This window comes from Hyperolius riggenbachi, chromosome 2 (assembly GCF_040937935.1).
Source record: "Hyperolius riggenbachi isolate aHypRig1 chromosome 2, aHypRig1.pri, whole genome shotgun sequence".
Taxonomy (NCBI): domain Eukaryota; kingdom Metazoa; phylum Chordata; class Amphibia; order Anura; family Hyperoliidae; genus Hyperolius; species Hyperolius riggenbachi.
In genome coordinates this window covers 558,111,127-558,132,421 of record NC_090647.1, presented here as the reverse complement: position 1 = coordinate 558,132,421, position 21,295 = coordinate 558,111,127, and the positions used below count along the sequence as shown (strand labels likewise).

Genomic DNA, 21,295 nt, shown 5'->3' with positions numbered 1-21,295 from the left:
AGCATGCAGCAGCTACATCACCTGCCAACAGTAAAAATGTCACCATGTAATAAATGTCAGAATGTAAATCAGGGAGAGGAAAGATTTTACAATGGGCAAACACTGACTAAATCATTTATACATAATTATTGTAAAAATGAAGCACTTTTTTTATTACATTATTTTCACTGGAGTTCCTCTTTAAGGCCCATACCCACTAAACGATTTTTGCGGGCGATTTTTTGTGATGAATGATTTTTTTTTGGGATACTGCGCAACACCACTTAACAAAAATGTGTGAAATGATGTGTATTGGTACGCCACCCGTGGTGATCGTTCGTTTTTGAACGAATTAAGTAGTTGAGGATCACAATGATCCTCATTGATTTGTGCGGGTTTTGCCACGATCGTTCGTTTCCGAGGCCACAAACAATGCTTACTGATACAGCCAGATGGATCGGGGAATGACCGTTTCTCGGCAAAGTTCTGCCAGTGGATATTCAGCTTTAGAGATAGGACAAGCTAATGTGGGGATTTAACCCTTCGGAGACCACCCAAAACTGATCTACTAGTTTTAAATGGATGTGCTTTACAGATTTCTGTTTACAATGATCAGAATCTGCTATTCCAAAATGAGAAGGTGGCATTTTTACCCAGAACACCACATAAACTAAGGCGCCCCCCTCCCCCCACTCCACCCCCCTACCCCCACTTACCCCCCCCCCCCCCCCCCCCCCCCCCCCCACACACACACACACCTTCATGTCTTCCAGCTCAGAGACGCGGTCGCTGACCCTCTCCTGCAGGTTGTCTTCCCTTTTCTCAAACTCCTTCAGCAGCAGCAGCTCCTCAAACAAGGTGATGTGCCGCAGGTCGCCCATCTTCATCTGCACGTCCAGCTGCTGCTTCTTGTGTCGCAGGAGGCGGAGCTCAGCATCAAAGCTGGTCACCAGGTCATTTATCTGCATGACAGACATGGTACATCCTGAACTGCTGCTCTATAGATCTGGTGCGGACTAGAGGGCTGAACATAGACGTGGTGAGGCCAGGGCTGGATTTGTATTCTTTACCGCCCAAGGCCACTGTCAGCAGCCACCGCCTGCAGTATAGATAACCAGATGACCCCCCCCCCCAGTATAGGGAACCAGATGACACTTCCCGCTCCCTCCAGGATAGGTAGCCCATTCACCCTTCCCTCTAGTATAGGTAGCCAGATGACCCTTTACCACCTCCTCCAGTTTAGATGATGACTCCCCCTTCTCCGCAGTATAGGTATCCTGATGACCCCTCCCTTTTCCCTTCAGTATAAGAAGCCAGATGACCCTCCCCTTTCCATATAGATAGCATGATGACCCCCCCCCTACCTCCAGTATAGGTAGCCAGGTGACTCTTCCCTTCCCCTTAGTAAAGCCTGTTGCCCACCCGCCCTTGATCCTGTGGTGCCCTAGGCCATGACCTATGTGGCCTTGGCTTAAATCCGGCCATGGGTGAGGCCAGGGGTGGCAGGGAGATACACACTGAGGCCTGTTGTGACATAACTGGTATAACCCTCTGCATTACAAAAAGAACTACACACAATGGATGCGCTTCTTAACTTCCTATTTGCTGTCTCTGCATATATACATTTAGACAAAATGGCAAACCAATCAGCTTTTGCATTCTGAGGTAAAAGCCCTTCCCACTTGAATGGCTACTGTGGTTGCCCAGCTGATCATGTGACTGTATTTAGAGGCTGAGCTACTGAATTTAGCAAGTTTTTCTCACAGGGCCTACAGGAGGTAAACCTCTGCTTACCTGTTCCTGACACCCAGCATGCACTCTGCTTTTACTACGGTCCTAGCAGGATCTATTCCACAGCAGCTACTGAAGACCTTTGCTGTACCTGTCCTACCGAGACTACCAGGCGACAGTCCATGCACATGTTTTACGAGAGTTCAAGTCAGTTCAGTAATGTACTAAAATGACTCCTGTTCAAAGCAATACGTTTACTTCAGTGAAGCTGTATAGTTGGCATCAGAATCAGGTATGTTCCTCTGAGATTTACCTGTTTTATGATCTTCTCTTGCATGTAGAGATTCTTGATTTCCTCTATCTGAATCATCTCCTTCTCCAGCACTGAGAGTTCTGCGTCTTCTGCCTGTTGGTATCTAGCCGAGGCCATCCGGTAAGACCGGACGGTGCTTGTGGTGGACGGCCTGGATGAAGCCCGAGTCACGGAAACCTCCTGCTTTGCTTCGAAGCCTCCGAATGCCCCGAACCCACCGCTCTGAGCTGCCTGAGGGGCCTTGACCTGCTTCTCCTGATCCTCTCTGAATTTTTGCAGAGTTTTGTTGTCGTACTGGAATTTCTTCTCTGGAATCTCTTCTGGTATCATGGAAGGGATCTTGGGGATGGAGAGGTGTTTAGAAGGGTCCAGCATTGACTGGATGTCTCTCAGCTCCTGAACTAAACCCTTCATCTGCTCTATAGTTTGCAGTTTTACATCTCGCAGTTCCAAGATGGAGCGATTGATGGAGGACTTCTGCTCGTAGATCTGCAAAAAGACACAAACATAGACATGAACTTGTCCTAGCAAACCTGTAGCCCAGCACAGGCCAGGGTGGACATTCCCACTAGGAACAGTTATAGAGGAACTATACCAGACTCTCCAGCAGGGTCAGCTCGCTCCTCTTCCGCTCGGCGTTGATGCGCAGGTGTTCCGGGACGGAGTAATCCTTCGATGTCTTCAGCTTAAAGTCGCCCATGTTCTCCTTGGCGTTTTTAATCTCCACAATGTCTTGCGGGTCCTCATAGTTCTCATTGGGTTTAGTCTTATATCTGGCAAGTAAATGTCACAGGATCATTCCTATGTTATGGTAAGTTTAAAGAGGACCTGTAGTGACATATATGGGAATTCAGCATCAGAAACGCTTTCTATATCTGTATATTGCCATATATTGAATGTAACCCCACCCTTCCAGTGATGTTTAGCCTAGGCTGATTAGCTGTGCAGAATTCTCCTCCCCCACAGCATTCTGGTAGATCAGGTATATTTTGTATTGGCTTTGGAACTCACTGTATGCAAACATTCCCCAGAGCTGCACCTGCCAGTACTAAATATTTTGCCACCTGTGATAAATTTCAGAATGTAAATCATGGAGAGGAAATATTTTACAATGGGCAAAAACTAAACTAAATAATTTAAAAATGAATATTATTAAACAACTAAGCTATTTTATCCATTCCATTATTTTCACTACAGTTCCTCTTTAAAGTGTTACTTTGTTTAGATTGTTGTGAGCTGCTACTCTGTGTAATGATAGTAACAACCCCTCCCCAGCTTCAAAGGAATAATCTTGTTTGAGATTAGTTTGCTGCTTTTGACCTCAGTCGTTGTGCTGTAAATTCTTGGAATGCTTTGATCTCTCTCTACTAGCAGAGAATATAGAAACTGAAAGCAGAAGTCCTCTGTTATTGTCCCACACTGCCCCCTAGTGACAAGTGGCCATAAATACACATTACAACAATACTAATTATTATCAAGGAAATGCAATAAATAAGAAATAAAAAAATGTGCTAAAATAAATTGGCCTGGAGCACTTGCAAACCTCTAATTAAATTGGCTGCTAAAGGGTTATGGTGGTCACATTTAGAGTGGATGTTGCGTAGTTTGCAGTGGTAACAACTCACAGCTCGTCCCATTCCTGCTTCCTCTGGGAAATTTTGGATTTTGCTTTCTCAGCCTTCTCAATGATCTTCTGTATTCTCTCCAGCCGCCTCTCGGACCGTCGCCCCGCCCACTGCGACCTCTGCTTCTGGTCCGGCCTCCCGGCATCAAGCTCCACCTCTGAGATAGCGCCTACCGTCACACAATGACGAGAAACACGAGACAGAGGGTGGTTTAAGAGAACAACAAGAGACCACCATAGGAAAGACCGACATTTTAATACCGGTAATCGCTTATCTGACACGTATCCTTCTGCAGGGCTACTGATGGGAACAGTCTGACCCTCCCCCACCTTATCTCTTCCCTATTGGTCAGGCTAGATTTCCATTTGTCCGTTTTACTGTCAATTTTTTGCAACAAAAAAATCACAATATAATGGGCTAGTTTCCATCTGATGTGATTTTTCGTATTCGGGAAAAAAAATTGATAGTCTGCTGCATTTTTTCACATTTCGTATGCAATTTGCATACAATGATCCTCAATGGCGCCAAAAAAGAATGTGATTTTATAGGCCCACTGAAAAAGTGCATGTGAAATTTGCATAAAACACATACAAAACATCATGCGTTTTTTTTCCCTTAAGAAAGTCACATGCGATTTTCCTTACATGAAAAATGCAACCCTATTGTGGAAACATAGCCTTAAAGGGGCACTATGAATACCCAAGTGTTCTAAAATGACAAGGTACAAATAATGTCTAAGTAGCCGTGTAAACATTTTCCTACTATTCATGTTAAAGAGACACTGAAGCGGAAAAAAAAAATGATATAGTGAATTGGTTGTGTACTATGAATAATTACTAGAAGATTAGCAGCAAAGAAAATATTCTCATACTTTTATTTTCAGGTATATAGTGTTTTTTCTAACATTGCATCACTCTATAATATGTGCAGATTGCACAACACTCAGCAGAAAATGTAGCCTGGCATCTATTTTTTGTGTTGCTTTGTGTGTCACATGGTGATAGCCCCACCCACCAGCTAAATGCAGAGAGGAGAGGAAGATGGCTGTACTGCATTTGGATATTTTGTCTGCCACTTTGCTTCTATACACTGTTTGTATTCACTTATCCTGATTTCCATTAGAATTGGTCCTGTTCGGTTTGTCTGTTTACTCTGTAACACGAGGAGAGTTTATTGATCTTACCGAAGTCGCGGGTCTCTTTAGACAGGTCATCTTTTTGGAACAGGTCATAGCGGGTCATCCTCCTTTTCCCCATCCCCTTCACTCGGTAGGATTTCTCGGCAAGCGAAAGGAGGCGATAGGTGGACAGCTGGTGGTCAGAGCGGATCGCACGCACCGTCACCATGTCAAACTCCACGTTATCCCGAAACCTGCAAAACAACATGGCGGCATTCAGGGGGAGGAGCATCCGAGGCTCGGGGGAAAGAGTCTCCTTTTACTAGTACTTTATTTTTTTTATATCTCTGTGAATTTGACATTTGTAAAAGTGCATTGCCATGAATGAGCTGCTAGTGTTTTTGTGACCCCCTTAAAGGATACCCGAGGTGACATGTGACATGATGAGATAGACATGGGTATGTACAGTGCCAAGCACACTAATAACTAGGCTGTCTTCCTTTTTTCTTTCTCTGCCTGAAAGAGTTAAACATCAGGTATGCAAGTGGCTGACTCAGTCTTGACTCAGACAGGAAGTGACTACAGTGTGACCCTCACTGATAAGAAATCCAACTATAAAACACTTTCCTAGCAGAAAATGGCTTCTGAGAGCAGGAAAGAGATAAAAAAGGTCAATAGTTCATAAATTTTAGCTCTGGCATACTGAGTAAATTACTTTTCTCCTATGTTGCTGTCACTTACAGTAAGTAGTAGAAATCTAACAGAACCAACAGGTTTTGGACCAACCCATCTCATCATGGGGGATTCTTGTGCTTTTTTTAATCTTCAAAAGCACTTAGTGAATGGAGGTTGCTCTGTCCAACTGCCAAAAAAGTGTACAGTGAGCAGAGAGGCTGGCCAGCAACATTGTATAAATTATTTTCAGGGAGTGTCTTTATAAAGAATAAAGGCTATGCTGAGAATTCCTCATGAAGAGCTGGACTAGTCCAAAACCTGTTGGTAATGTCAGATTTCTACTACCTACTGTAAGTGACAGCAACATAGGAGAAAAGTAATTCACGGCACATTTTACTATGGAAGAAACGTACTTCTTATTTGTATGTGTTTACATGCATTTTAAATTTTATGATTTTTGCGATAGTGGTCCTTTGAAAGCACAGTAAAAGCAAAATGGTTGGAGGTGGCTTACCTCTCAATGACACTAGTGAGGTTGACTAAAAGCGTTCTTTATTTGCACAGACAATGCGTTTTGTGGGTACAAGCCCACTTCCTCAGGCCATTAGCAGTGTCAATTTACCAAAGCCAAAAGGTTCGGAGCGCCTTCTAGCGCCCAAAAGGGCTCATATGCATTAGTGGGCCTTGGCTGCCCATGGCTCTGTCACCAGTTCACTGGTTGGCTTTCCTTGGAAATTTTTTGATGGGTATCGCCCTCTGTGTACTGGGAACATCCAACAAAACCCGTTGTTTTGGAAATGCTTCAGCCCAGCTGCCTAGCCATTGCAGTGTATGTTTTACCAAAAGTCACATAAATCTTTATGTTTGCCCATTTTTCCTTCTTCCAACACATCATGCTGAAAAACTGCCCTTGACAGATCCATTGTAACCAGATGATCTGTGTTATTCACATCACCTCTCTGTGGTGTTGTGGTTGATTAGTGTATCTTGGAAAGTGATCAGCTGAATTTAAACAATAAAATTAACGCACTTTTGTTTTAGAAAGCTGGTCTCTAAAGTGAAAACAATAATGTATGAGCTTAATGACAGGTCCTCTTTATAGTTTAGTCATGATACGTGGCAGCATATAACTCACCGGGCCTGCAGTAGTGACAGGTCCTCTTTATAGTTTAGTCATGATACATGGCAGCATATAACTCACCGGGCCTGCAGTAGTGACAGGTCCTCTTTATAGTTTAGTCATGATACATGGCAGTACATCACTAACCGGGCCTGCAGTAGTGACAGGTCCTCTTTATAGTTCAGTCATGATACATGGCAGTACATCACTCACCGGGCCTGTAGTTTCTTCAGTCCAATGTTGTGTTTCTCCTGCTCCCAGGCTAACTCCTTCAGCACTGTACGCACCCTCTCCGAGGTCTGCCGCTCCATCTCTTCCCGGATCCTGTGGTCCATTTCAAACTCCTGCAACAACAGCCAGTCATAAACTCAGTCCAAACCATCATAAACATGGATTAATCATAAACACTGACCACTCATAAACATCATGGACCATTCCTAAACATAAACTGATCGTAAACACTGACCAATAAAACACTGACCAGTCAAAAGCACTGGCCAATAATAAACATAGACCGATCATAAACATGGACCAATCAAACACTGACCAATCATAAACATGGACCAATCATAAACATGGAACAATCATAAACATGGACCAATCATAAACATGGACCAATCATAAACACGGACCAATCATAAACACTGACCAATCATAAACATGGACCAATCATAAACATGGACCAATCATAAACATTGACCGATAATAAACATGGACCAATAATAAACACTGTCCAATCATAAACATGGACCAATCATAAACACTGACCAATCATAAGCACTGGCCAATCATAAACACTGGCCAATCATAAACATGGACCAATCATAAACACTGGCCAATCATAAACAGACCGATTATAAACATGGACCAATCATAAACACAGACCAATCATTAACATGGACCAATCATAAACACTGGCCAATCATAAACATGGACCATTCCTAAACATAGACCGATCATAAACACTAACCAATCAAACACTGACCAGTCATAAGCACTGGCCAATCATAACATGGACCAATCATAAACATTGACCGTTAATAAACATGGACCAATAATAAACACTGACCAATCATAAACACTGGCCAATCATAAACATGGAACATTAATAAATTTGGTCTGATCACAAACATGAGTGAATTATAAACACTGACCAGTCATAAACATAGACACTGACCAATCATTAAACACTGACCAATCATTATCACTAACCAATCATAAATGTGGACTGATCATAGACATGGAACAATCAAAAACATAACCACTCATAGACATGGACCATTCATAAATGTGGATCAGTCAAAAATATCATCCAATCATAAACACTGGCAGTTAGGAGGAATGGTGGGGATAGGTTGGCTACATGATACACACTGGTCTTCCCAGCTGCATGTGAGCTGGCAGCTCCGTATTCTTCCTCAGCAATTGCTGGAACTCTTTTCTCAGCTTGGCCAACTCCTGCCGCTTCCTGGCCTTCTTCTCCTCCGCCTCTCTCATCAACAGGTCCTGCTGCCTCTTCTGCTTGGCATTCTCTATGCTGGAGGAAAGAAAGAAGACATGGTCATTAGAGAGACATCCTACCCCATCCATTGCTGGAGAAGAGAAGACATGGTCATTAGAGAGACATCCCACCCCATCCATGGTGGAGGGAAGAAGACATGGTCATTAGGGAGACATCCCACCCCATCCATTGCTGGAGAAGAGAAAACATGGTCATTAGAGAGACATCCCACCCCATCCATGGTGGAGGGAAGAAGACATGGTCATTAGGGAGACATCCCACCCCATCCATGCTGGAAAAGAGAAGACGTGGTTATTAGAGAGAAAAGAAATATATTCTAGTGGACATAGATGATTCTAGTGAATGTCTTGCTTGGAAGGAAGGTCAGGTAGATCTAATGTAACAATTCGTTCAGTCCGGGAGGCGCAAGAACACATTCCAGGACTTTCAGAACAATAACAGTTTCCATGAAATAGCCGGGAACAGGTCGCTAGAAGTCCAAGTATAGTCTTAGGTTTCATGTGCAGTGGTTGTTATGTCAATCATACAAGCCAACAGAAAGCTCATAATGTGCTTGCCACCCATCATCCACCCAACGCCCACCTACAGTGGGATGTGACTAATTAACAATTCTGTATATAAGATGTATCTGTAGTTTTGTAGGGTAGTTTACTGCTGTTTAGGGCTTACTTCTGCTTGTAGCTTCCTGATGCCTAGTTTACCTGCCACTTAAAGATATGCAATCATATTCCTATTTCCTGATTTTCTGTTACCAAGATGGCTGCTGAATGAACACCTTGTATTGTTGATTGATGACAATAAATTCCTTAACTGCTCCAAGCATCTTATGGTCTATATATATCTGCTGAAAGCTGTGTGGACTTCCAACTGATAGAGACGAGGTGTGATCATTGATCACCGGTGCCAACAGTATTTACAAGAAGATCCAAACAAAAATTACATTCTTCTTCATGCTCTTGTAACCAAGTGTCTTGTTGTCACTGCAATTGACTATTGTTACAGCCCTGGATAAGCACCTTCAGAACACTTCATGTGTGTACTTCAGCAAGGCTGTGTGATACAATGTAAGTCCAGAATAGTACCTGTAAGCATTGGGATCATCAATATCCTCTGCAGGTTTCTCCTTCTCCTGATTAATCTGGGAGACAATACAAACTGCGTTATTGTAAAAGTAGTCGGCACCACCACCAATGTGTAAAAGCTATTTTAATTCAATTCAAATCTCCATGTGGAATACAGCAACAGCTGCAATATAAATTGTGTTAAATGTCTTGTACAATTATCTAACACATGTTATATAGCAGACAGCCTATACATATGTTGTATACTAAATGTTTTACAAAGGAGGAGGGTTAGTGCCAGGAGTCAGGAAGCGGTTTATGTTGAGGGGGGTCACAATCAGGAAGTGGATTTTGTTGGGAAAACATTTGAGTTAAGTGTCAAGAATAGTCGTATACTGGGAGATTATTAAGCAGAGGCTTTAGAAAGGTGGTGGTGGGGGGGGGGGGGGGGGTGGTAGGGTTAGGTGGCTGTAAGGGTTAGGGTCAGGAATCAGGAAGTGATTTAAGATTTTAGAGTTTTAATTTTAGGGTTAGACTTCGGGAAAGTGCTTTTCTTGGGGGGTGGGGTGTTAGAGGGTAGGTGCACCTCCAGTCCAGACCCAGCTAACTTGTTTAGTCAGTGTAATATTGTGGCAGTTGTTGTAGACAGTCTCCCAAATATTTCAGTCCTCCACCTACTATGGAGTAGTGACCACACATGGCAAAATGACCCTTAATACCGTCACTGTGTACCGCGAGTTACGCTATTAGTGCGGCCTATGGTACTCCACTAGTGTGACCGTTGCTAAGGTAACATGCTGTTAGTAACATGCATTACGATAGCAACTGTTGGCTCCTGGATTCTTACTACACATAGTAGACTCCAGCTTCTCCTGTTTGTTTCTCTGAGGTTTTTCTTGTTACACTTGTTATATTATTTCTGAGAGACGAGCCCAGAGGTCACCATGGGGATGGGGGTGTGAATGCTGGGGGGTTAATAAAGTTTTGTGAGGTGACCCCCGGTGGGAACAGATGTCACAGAATGTAGCATGGTCAAGGTTCAGTGATGAGGACATTCCATAATGCTGAATGCAGCCACACTCACCCTTGGTGAAGGCACTTTAGCTCTGGTCACTTTCAGGTCTCTCTGGATGTCCTCCATGGAGAGGATGCTGAAGGTGAAGATGTTACCGTCGGCCCCGCAGGTCACCAGGTATTGGTTGTCATAGCTGCAGCTGATGGCCTGGAGGGTGCCGTACTGGTTGTCATGGACCCCCAGGGACCAGTAGCTGCCCATAGAGGTGAGAGCGGGGTCACTGGGCTGCAAAGGATAGACACGGACAGCTCCATCCTTCATCCCGCAGAACAGCAGCTGTTTGTTGGAGCTACAGAAGAAAAACACGGCAGCCATGATCAATGTGGAGGAAAGGAAACATATCATAAGCCTTACAATGGATGTTTCTGCCCATTTCCTTTGAAGAAGTCCCCCCCTGGTCACGCTTAGCCAATAGGAAGTGAGCATCCTGTAATCTCTGGCAGGTGTGCTCACCTGAAATACATCTTGTGGATGGGGTTGGAGCTGGTCCCGTCTATAGGAAGGAAACTCAGGGGCTCATCTCTCCGCGTAGAAGGGTCCTCATTGGGATCTTCACCTTTGGAGAACTCACAGAGGTAGAGAAATCCAGAGTCATACCCGTCCTGCAGAGGGAAGAGAAGATACTCCAACTAGGAGATCAATTTCATTAAACTCAAAGTCAAAGCAGCACGTCACACCACTTCTGGTCGCCTTGCTGCTCTGGAGTCTCTCTGCCAGACTGGCTTCACCCGCTGGTAACTACACTACTGTGGTGACCTGCCACACCGATCCCCCATCAATCACCATGCCACTCTGACCCCCTCTGCCAGACTCCCCCCAAACTGGTCCCCCAGCCATGTGCTCAGTGCTTAAAGGATACCCGAGGTGACATGGTGAGATAGACATGAGTATGTACAGTGCCTAGCACACAAATAACTATGCTGTGTTCCTTTTTTTTTCTGTGCCTGAAAGAGTTAAATATCAGGTATTCCGGGCCTCTCCCCCTAGTGTATGAGAATTAATCAGATGCTAGAGCTCCTACAGTCTGATTCTTGGATGCTAGAGGGACAATTGCCAGCTATAGAGGATGGCTCCAGACTTGGAGAGCGGATGGAGGAGGTGAGTAGTACCTCCCGCTGTGCTACTTCCACAGCACCCAGCAGGGCACCACAGAACCCAGCATGGCACAAAGCTGTAAGCAGTACCATAGACAGCCAGAACCTCACCGGAGAGGCAGGGCAGCCACACAGGGTGGAGCTCAGCTCTTTAGGGGTGTATAGTATTGATGTGTTCTAGTGTAAGCAGTACCATAGACAGCCAGAACCTCCCCGGAGAGGCATTGGCAGCCACACAGGGCGGTGCTCAGCTCTTTAGGGGCGTATAGCAGTGATGTGTTGTGTTGTAGTGAAAGCAGTACCATAGAGAACCAAAACCTCCCCAAAGAGGAGTGGCAGTAGCACAGGACGGGGCTCAGCTCTTTAGGGGCGTATAGCAATGATGTGTAAGCAGTACCATAGGCAGCCAGAACCTCCCCAGAGAGGCATTTCATCCGCACAGGGCGGGGCTCAGCTCTTTAGGGGCGTATAGTAGTGATGTGTTATAGTGTAAGCAGAACCATAGAAAGCTAGAATCTCCCCAGAGAGGTGTGGCAGCGGCACAGGGCGGGGCTCAGCTCTGCAGGGGTGTATAGTAGTGATGTGTTATAGAGTAAGCAGTACCATAGACAGCCAGGACCTCCCCTGAGAGGTGTGGAAGCAGCACAGGGCAGGGCTCAGCTCTTCAGGGGCGTATAGTAGTTATGTGTAGGCAGTACGATAGACAGCCAGAACCTCCCTGGAGAGGCGTGGTAGTAGCACAGAGCGGGCCTCATCTCTTTAGGGGTGTATAGTAGTGATGTGTAAGCAGTACCATAGACAGCCAGAACCTCCCCGGAGAGGCGTGGCAGCCGCACAGGGCAGAGCTCAGCTCTTTAGAGGCGTATAGTAGTGATGTATTATAGTGTAAGCAGAACCATAGAAAGCTAGAATCTCCCCGGAGAGGCGTGGCAGCAGCACTGGGCGGGGCCCAGCTCTTCAGGGGCGTATAGTAGTGATGTCTTATAGAGTAAGCAGTACCATAGACAGCCAGAACCTCCCCGGAGAGGCATGGAAGCCGCATAGGATGGGGCTTGTCTCTTTCGGGATGTAAAGCTCTGGAAGTTTCTCCTCTTCATCGTCTGGCGGTAACTCTAACTCCTCCTCCGACAGCTCCAATCCCCGCTCCTTCTGCTTCTGCACCCAGGCCTGGTGCTCCTTCCGCTGCTGCTCCCTCTGCTCCCGAATGCGGGCCAGCTGCTCCTCCCTCTGCATGGGACACAAAAGTGACAAGAGAACCAATCACTGGCCTGGCTGCTACAAGAAAGCTTTCTAGAGGAGTACATGACCTTTAAAAGAGGACTCTGAATATTTCCACAGGATCAGGCATGGAATAGGAAAACATTTACTACTGAAAACTTTTTTAAAGGTGGCCTTACATCTATTGACTTGGCGGGCTTTTCGACCATCCAATTTGATAATTATTATAAAATCGGATGAAAATCAGTGCTGCCAAGTGCATGCCCGATTAACGATGCAACCAATTTTGGCCCGAAATTGGTCGCATGCATCGATCGGACATGCTGTAAGACGTCAGGCCATCGTGGTCGATCGAGTGTGCGGCGGTAAGTGACGAATGTGATGAAACCCCCGGCGCTGTTCCCCCAATGTGAAATGTGCCCCCTCGGCGGGAGGATCAGCGTCGCTGAGATTGAGTAGATCCACCCGGCGGATGGGTCAGGGGTCGCCAGCTGCTTGTCGGCTGAGGTGGTTGCATAAGTAGATATCGGTAGATATCTAATCAGTAGACATGACGGAATAGACATTGTTCATGTTAGAACTCTGTTTAGTTACCTCGATCTTTGACTTGATGCTGCTGAAGCGGAAGTAGAGGAGCGGCAGGGAGGAGATCTCGTAGGTGGACAGCGGGTCGGATTTCTCGGTGGGTGGGGCCGGGATCTGTACAGCGAATCCATTCTCACACAGGACCAGCAACGTATTCTCCTCCTGTGGACACCAAAGATGGAGTCAACCAGCTCTACTGAGGATGGACGGACATGCCATGAAGAGTGGAGATAATGGCCAACGGTATCCATCCCTCCAACAATCAGTGATGTCATTACAGGAAACACAATTACACACTAAATGTGCCCACTAATGATACAATCTTGATTGTACAATCTTACCACTTTTATGTAATATGAGGGTAATAGTATCCGTTCAAACTATATTCAATCAGGTTACCATTCTGCTACACAGATTTGGTAAGATTGTATGACTGATCTTTACAGGAGGGACCAGTTCTAAGGAGGAAACTGGATGATGTGGAGGACTGGCCAAGTACAAAATATACTGCAGTGTTTTTTGGAAAAGTGGTTATACTGATGGCCAGGTTCTAACCCTGCATCTAGTGTCTGACTTTACTTTGTTACTGAATAGCAACTGTATACATTTATGTCTCGTTTTGAGCTCAATAGTTCCTTAAAGAGACTCTGTAACAAAAATTTCAGCCTTATTTCTTCTATCCTATAAGTTCTAATGTGTTCTGGATTACTGCAGCCTTTTCTAGTTGCACTGTCTCTGTAATAATATATCTAATCTTCTTTTCTTTATCAAACTTTGTGACCCAGAGAGGAATGGGCTGCCTCTGTTGTAATAGGGACAAGTTATGCACGCCCCCTGCAGGAGATGTGTGCTTTGTTTATTCCTCACAGACAGCGTCCCTGCTCTCAGTTTCAGCTGGTCTGTGATGCAGTTTGTGAGGCTGAAGAGGAAGGGAGCTGCCTGTCACATGCTGAGAAACTTTGAGAATCCCAGACTGGAGTGCAGATAATTCACTATGTAATAAAAACTTGTAGTATACTGTAACATGATATATATATATATATATATATATATATATATATATATATATATAATTATTATTATTTATTGTATTTATAAAGCGCCAACATATTACGCAGTGCTGGACAATAAATATATACAATGATACAAGGATGACATACATAGGGTTATACACATAGAACAAAGTTATACATGCAAATTGTACAAAATACATGATCATGCAATATGGGCTGGTTAGGTAGGCCCAGTAATACAAGTACAGGCTGTCATAGGACAGGAGCACATGATCCTGTAGATTACACTACGGAGTGGAGGACCCTGCCAGAGGCTTACAATCTAAAGGGAGGGGTGGAAACACTAGGGGGGCTGTTAAATATTCCTTAGAGAGTTACTGTGTGGTAGGAGGTGGGTAGGCCATCATAAAGAGGTGGGTTTTGAGGGCTTGCTTGAATGTGTTGAAAGAGGGAGCAAGTCTGATGGGTGGTGGAAGGGCATTCCAGAGGGTGGGGGCAGCTCTTGAGAAATCCTGCAGGCGGGCATGGGAGTGTGAAATGCGTAGGGTGGTGAGGCGAAGGTCGTTGGAGGAACGGAGGGGGCAACCTGGTGTATACTTGTGAACAAGCTCCGAGATGTAGGTAGGGCAGGTTTTGTGCACAGATTTATACGCCAGGCATAGAATCTTGAAACTTATCCTGAAACGGATAGGGAGCCAGTGCAGGGATTCACAAAGGGGAGATGTGGATGCAGAGCGGTGCGAAGAATGGATGAGCCTTGCAGCCGCGTTCATCACTGATTGAAGGGGGGCAGTGCGTTTCAGGGGGAGCCCAGAAAGGAGGGAATTACAGTAATCAAGGCGGGAGATGATGAGGGCATGGATGAGCAGTTTGGTCGTGTCCGGGGTTAAGAAGGGGCGGATCTTGGAGATATTACGGAGGTGGAAATTGCAGGCTCTGGTGATGTTTTGGATGTGTGGGATGAAGGAGAGGTCAGAGTCCAAGGTGACACCCAGACAGCGGGCCTGGGAGCTAGGGACAATGGTTGTGTTGTCGATTGTGAGGTGGAAATCTGGGATGGGTGCAGCAGCATGGGGTGGAAAGATCAGGAGCTCAGTTTTGTCTAGGTTAAGCTTTAGGAACCTAGCTGACATCCAGGAGGAAATTGCTGAGAGACACGAGGAGACCTTGTTTATGGTGGTGGATGAGAGATCGGGGGGTATGGAGGTAAATCTGAGTGTCATCTGCATAAAGGTGGTAATTGAAGCCCAGGGAGGAGATAAGCTTGCCAATTGAGGAAGTGTATATGGAAAAAAGAAGGGGGCCTAGAACAGAGCCCTGGTGGACCCCAACTGAGAGGGGGGCAGGGGTTGAGGAGGAGCCATTGAAGGAAGTGATGAAGGAGCGATTGGATAGGTATATATATATATATATATATATATATATATATATATATATATATATATATATATATATATATATATATATATATATATATATATATATATACAAACATCACTTCCTGGTTAGCGGCCATGTTTTTTATTTGTAAACACTGCCTAAAACTGGCGATTAAAAGCCAGGATAGCGGTGGGGAGTGGCAGAAACGGCAAAGAGGGATCCAGGAGAACACAGTGACTCGATTGGTATGTTTTTTATTGTACAAATCGGAAAGTACAGATTCTCTTTAATATTTACGCTGCTGTTACCGGTATATACCGGTATTTGCAGTTTTACTTGTATACAGAGCACTTTTTTTTTCAATAAACGTTTTTCAGTGGTATCTGGGGTCTTGTCTTCAGTTTATAGCGGGGCAGAGAAGTCATCAGCTGATTGCCCATGAGGCCCGTGACTTTATCTAAAGGTGCCCATAGTTTACTCGATTTTTATTTAACAAAGGAGCAGAGGGGCTTGGCTTGACTGAGACATATTATAGCTGCTCCGATATTTGCCTGATGAAGAAGGTTCACTCCTCCGAAACGCATTACATTATGGAGTACTCAAATAAAGATAATTGTTGACCAAAATCACCAGAATCATGTCTACTGATTGGCGAGGTAAGTCCACCACCACCTCCCTGGCGGTATGATTATTTCCGTATTTTAGGGTCTTTTCTGAACATTTCAGACCCTAAAACCAGGGAAAAAAATCATGCCGCCAGAGTCCCTGCAGCAGCCCCAGCATTCACTCACCTCCCTGGGCTCCAGCGCTGCAATTTTCCCTCCGTCCTCCAGGTGGCGCTGTAACTCTGTAGTGAGATCAATGATGGTGAGAGCGATTCAGAGCCTCAGAGGACAGGAAGGAGAACGGCTACCGACATCTGGATCCCTTGGGAGGTGAGTAAAAAAGCCTCTGCATTGAACTCCCAGCGGCTAGCCCCAGCTGCACTCGGGATTACCGCCAGGCGCCAGGGAGGTTAAACTTTTTTTAGCATATTTTATCCTTGAGTTGGCAACTCTGTTCATGCAATCAACTTATACTCCTGTCAAGAGTGTGGTTGATAAAAAGTAAATGGACGAGTGGCATACACATTGCAATCGATATCCTTGTGATTCTACTCTAATCGAGCTGAACAATGTTGCGCCTCCATGCTCTAAAACCAAAAATCGATTCCGAGTTGATCGATGTGAACAGAAGCCGATTCCTTTACGATCAACCGATCCATCCTGTCCAACTGAGTAAATTTGTTGATTCAGGCAAATATCGGCCAATTTCCTTCGATCAAGCAGAATAAAAACATAATCCGTTCTGTGCTGATCTGATAAAATAATTGGATTGAATGGTCAATCGAACAGGAAAATCGAGCAGCTCTGCTCCCTTCAGAGACTCACATGAGTGGGCGGAGACCAGTGCAGCTCTCTAACCGGACCCGGAACGCGGACAAATCCAATGGGCTCGTAGGTGTCACTGACCGCGAAAAAGAAGACGGTTCTGTCTGCGCTCTGCAGGAAGGAGAGATCAGCGGTTAGCAGAAAACAAAAGAAGTCTCGAGAGTAAATCACAGCAAATGAAAAGGCTTTAACATGATACCGGAGATCGTTTATCAAGATCAGAAAAATTAGAGTCAATAGCAAGAAGAGTAACCAATTAGACTCTCCAGGCAAAAACTAAAAACCTTTAGCTGCACTATTTCTGCATAGCATATAAAGTATACATGTGCTGGAGATCATAATCCAGCAGCAAAAGAGACAGATGGCTTTACCTTGTGTTTTCTGTATAATGCTGTATAATGCTGGCAGCTCACTGCCAGGGCAGGATCATCCACCAGGCGATCATCCACCAGGCAACCTAAGCAGGTGCCTGGGGCCTAGTGGCTGTCAGGTGGCCCACCTGCCACCTTCTTTGACCTCTGTCCGCTTCAGCATACCAAAAGGACCACAAGGGGGTCCAAAATCTACTACCTTGCCAAGGGCCCCAGTACATCTTAAAGGATACCCGAAGTGCCATGTGACATGATGAGATAGACATGGGTATGTACAGTGCCAAGCACACAAATAACTATGCTGTGTTCCTTTTTTTCTTTCTCTGCCTGAAAGAGTAAAATATCAGGTATGTAAGTGGCTGACTCAGTCCTGACTCAGACAGGAAGTGACTACAGTGTGACCCTCACTGATAAGAAATTCCAACTATAAAACACTTTCCTAGCAGAAAATGGCTTCTGAGAGCAGGAAAGAGATAAAAAGGGGAATTTCTTATCAGTGAGGGCCACACTGTAGTCACTTCCTGTCTGAGTCAGGACTGAGTCAGCCACTTACATACCTGATATTTAACTTATTTCAGGCAGAGAAAGAAAAAAAAAGGAACACAGCATAGTTATTTGTGTGCCAGGCACTGTACATACACATGTCTATCTCATTATGTCACATGTCACTTCGGGTATCCTTTAATCCATCTCTGCTCACTGTTGGTGGAGACATGAAGGCAGGAGAAGATGCAAATGAAGGCATAAATGCAGCCTTACCTTACAGCAACCCACCTTTGTAAATATTTTCCTCTTTGGATCTTTCATTCTAAACTAACAATACAACTATTCGCGTTCCTGGTGTCCTTGTGCTTTTTCCTCTGAGGTGTTAACAACACCTTATCTCTCAAACATTAACTGATAGGCTCATATATACTCCTAATGCAGCCCCCTGGGACCTCTGTAGCACCAGAGCACATCTCAGCAGGAGAATCCCTGTAAAGCTGCACAGTGCACAGACATAGGTAAGCAGCTTCACTTTATCAGACCCTCTTCTCCCCTCAGGTCTTTTGGTGAATGGAAATGTCAACTAGAGGGCGCTGCAGCCAGTGTGAGACTCTTGATGTAGACTTGCAGATCAGATAGGCAGGAAAACCAGTGAAAAGGTGCCTGTTACAGATATTGCTGGATTAAAAAATCCAGCACATGTACACTTTACATTATATACAGAAATACTGTCTGATAAAAGGGTTTTAGTATCTACTAGAAAACCAGGATTTTTTTTTAGCTTTGAATATGGAAAGATTATTTTTAAAAATATTAAATTACAAAATGTAAATTGGAATTTCCTTCTCCAGCATCCACTTAACACTGCGATATCTGTTCCTGAGTTCTAAGTAAGCAGAAAATCCTATTTATGTAACAATCTATAGCAAAGCAAAGTAAAAAGGGTCACCCCGGTTGCCAGCATCTCCCCGTTGCGCTCGTACGCCAGGGCTGTGACGGGAGCCGTGTGAGGCTTAAAGGCTTGTTTGAGGCTGATGGCCGCGTCCTGCGTGCCGCTGCGTCCCGCCAGCAGTCTCATTCCAGATGCGTTATAGACCTCCAAGATGCGCACAACTCCATCCTCGAATCCCGCTGCCAGAAGTCCTCCCTTAGGATTGACCTGTGAATACAATATTGGGCCTCAATTACTAGAGACAGAGGTGTCTGGCTCTTCTACTGACCACATATGCTATTGCTCCGTTGTTATTGCCTGATGAAGCGGGATCAAACCTGCGAAACGCGTTGCATATTTGGTGTTCATAAATAAAATATATTGACTGTCTTTTCTACAGTTGTTGTGTGTCTACTTGGAGGAGGTAAGTCCACCACTACCTCCTCTATTTACCAAGAATTTGGTTTTTAATCTTATTTAGCTTCCTTTTATCTTTTGGCGCCTCTGTTCTCCCATATAAACTCATTTACTAGAGGTTCTCCCGATCTGGAGAACTGTGAAGAATATGTGAGCTCAGGCTGAACATTAGTGTTGTGAGAGTGGCCTAGAGCCCGTTTTTAAATGGCCTTAGATCTACTAGTTACTATATAAGTCCTTTTCAGGGAATGTCTTTAGAAGGAATAAAAGCCTTGCTGAGAATCCCCCATGAAGAGATCGACTAGTCCAAAACCTGTCAGTTCTGTCAGATTTCTACTACCTGCAGTAAGTGGCAGCAGCGTAGGAGAAAAGTAAATTATGGCTCATTTTATGCTGGAAGAAACATACTTCTTATTTGTATATATTTACACATATTTAAAATTTTACAATTTTTTCTGACAGTGATAGTCATTTAAGCATAAGGGGTATATACGTTATGTGCCGATTCTCCTGGACCAGAACTTAGAGACCCAGTAATAAGGTGCTGAAAGGCTACTAGACTTGCTGCAATACTCATACATTGTTACAGCAAGATGTGCCTAGGCTCTGATTGATGCCAGGCCCCGGGCAAGTGCGTATTGTGCCTTGCTGTAAATCTGGCTCTGCCCAGGATTCTGCAGTATTGGATTGGCAACCTGGAAGACTCCTGTTGGGTCCCTTAAAAATCCAATTCCATAGTTGTGTAGACAGGTCAGGAAAGGGAGGGTAAATAAGCAAGTTCAGTCGGCAGCTGTTACGCACCCTCTATAGGTGCGCTTCATCAGGACCTAAAGAGGGTGCTAAACAGCTGTCAACTGAACTTGCTTATTTACCCTCCCTTTACTGACCTCTCTACACAACTATGGCCTCAATTCACGGAGCATTATCAAACGTTTATCAAACACTTTATCAAACGTTTAATAATTTACCTCATAGGGTAAAATCTCACTAAGGTGTTATATATTTGTTGAACGTTTTATCGGTAAAACATTCGATAAATATATAACACCTTAGTGAATTTAAAATGAGATTTTACCCATGAGGTAAATTATCAAACGTTTGATAAAGTGTTTGATAAACGTTTGATAATGCTCCGTGAATTGAGGCCTATGGAATTGAATTTTTAAGTGACCCAATAAAAGTATGTTTTATCCTGGATGTGCCTAACCGCTGTTTCTATCATTGATGGTGTACTGTGAATTTTTTGTTTTGGAGCACTCCGGTGAGTTTGTTGGCCAGAGCCTGTGCACCTGTTCTACTTAATACTGGAAGATTCCTGTGACCCCCCCCCCCCCCCCCCTTCACCCGGCTCTCACCATGCAGGGCGCCCAGTCAGAGATGTCCCCCCAGTACTCACCATGCGGGGCGCCCAGTCAGAGATGTCCCCCCAGTACTCACCATGCGGGGTGCCCAGATCAGCGATGTCCCTCCTTGTTTGAACTTCACGTCCACCAGCGGAAACTTCCCAACAAAGTCATAAATCCTCACCGACCCTGGAGAGAAATCGTTCACATCGTTACTCCCTCCCCCACATTTCCGGCACAGAGCTCTGATATTCTCCGCATCAGATGATGTTTATCACCTGTCTGCTACCATTATGCTTATCCTGCCTTATAATTGATAGGCGTTCTCTGTTTATTCATTATTCGTAAGATTATAAGATTTAATTCACTAAAAACATAGACCAGTGCTGCCCAAATCTTTTTTTCAGAGATCTTAAAGAGGAACTCTAGTGAAAATAATGTAATAAAAAAGTGCTTCATTTTTACAATAATTATGTATGAATGATTTAGTCAGTGTTTGCCCATTGTAAGATCTTTTAAATCCCTGATTTACATTCTGACATTTAATACATGGTAACATTTTTACTGCTGGCAGGTGATATAGCTGCTGCATGATTTTTTGGCAGTTGGAAACAGCTGTAAACAGCTATTTCCCACAATGCAAGAAGGTTCACAGACAGGAAATTGCCAAAAGTACGTACTTTTCTTGTGGAAGGGGTTTCACCACAATATCAGCCATACAGCGCCCCCTGATGGTCTGTTTGTGAAAAGGAATAGATTTCTCATGTAAAAGGGGGTATCAGCTACTGATTGGGATAAAGTTCAATTCT

General features: G+C 44.6%; 1 protein-coding gene across 4 annotated transcripts in view; it reads right to left on the bottom strand.

The window, feature by feature from the left end:
• CFAP44 (cilia and flagella associated protein 44) overlaps window positions 1-21,295 on the bottom strand; it is a 64,063-nt gene that overhangs the window by 7,122 nt on the left and 35,646 nt on the right. For all 4 annotated transcript variants that reach the window (XM_068270890.1, XM_068270891.1, XM_068270893.1 and 1 more), the window contains 15 exons: window positions 20,581-20,675; window positions 18,745-18,954; window positions 16,939-17,049; window positions 13,125-13,277; window positions 12,312-12,539; window positions 10,672-10,820; window positions 10,228-10,507; window positions 9,165-9,220; window positions 7,935-8,097; window positions 6,774-6,904; window positions 4,832-5,019; window positions 3,649-3,817; window positions 2,619-2,796; window positions 2,024-2,512; window positions 738-941 (listed from right to left, as the gene is read on the bottom strand). In XM_068270890.1, the coding sequence (XP_068126991.1) occupies window positions 738-941; window positions 2,024-2,512; window positions 2,619-2,796; window positions 3,649-3,817; window positions 4,832-5,019; window positions 6,774-6,904; window positions 7,935-8,097; window positions 9,165-9,220; window positions 10,228-10,507; window positions 10,672-10,820; window positions 12,312-12,539; window positions 13,125-13,277; window positions 16,939-17,049; window positions 18,745-18,954; window positions 20,581-20,675 (2,804 nt within the window). The remainder of the gene's footprint in view (window positions 1-737; window positions 942-2,023; window positions 2,513-2,618; window positions 2,797-3,648; window positions 3,818-4,831; window positions 5,020-6,773; window positions 6,905-7,934; window positions 8,098-9,164; window positions 9,221-10,227; window positions 10,508-10,671; window positions 10,821-12,311; window positions 12,540-13,124; window positions 13,278-16,938; window positions 17,050-18,744; window positions 18,955-20,580; window positions 20,676-21,295) is intronic.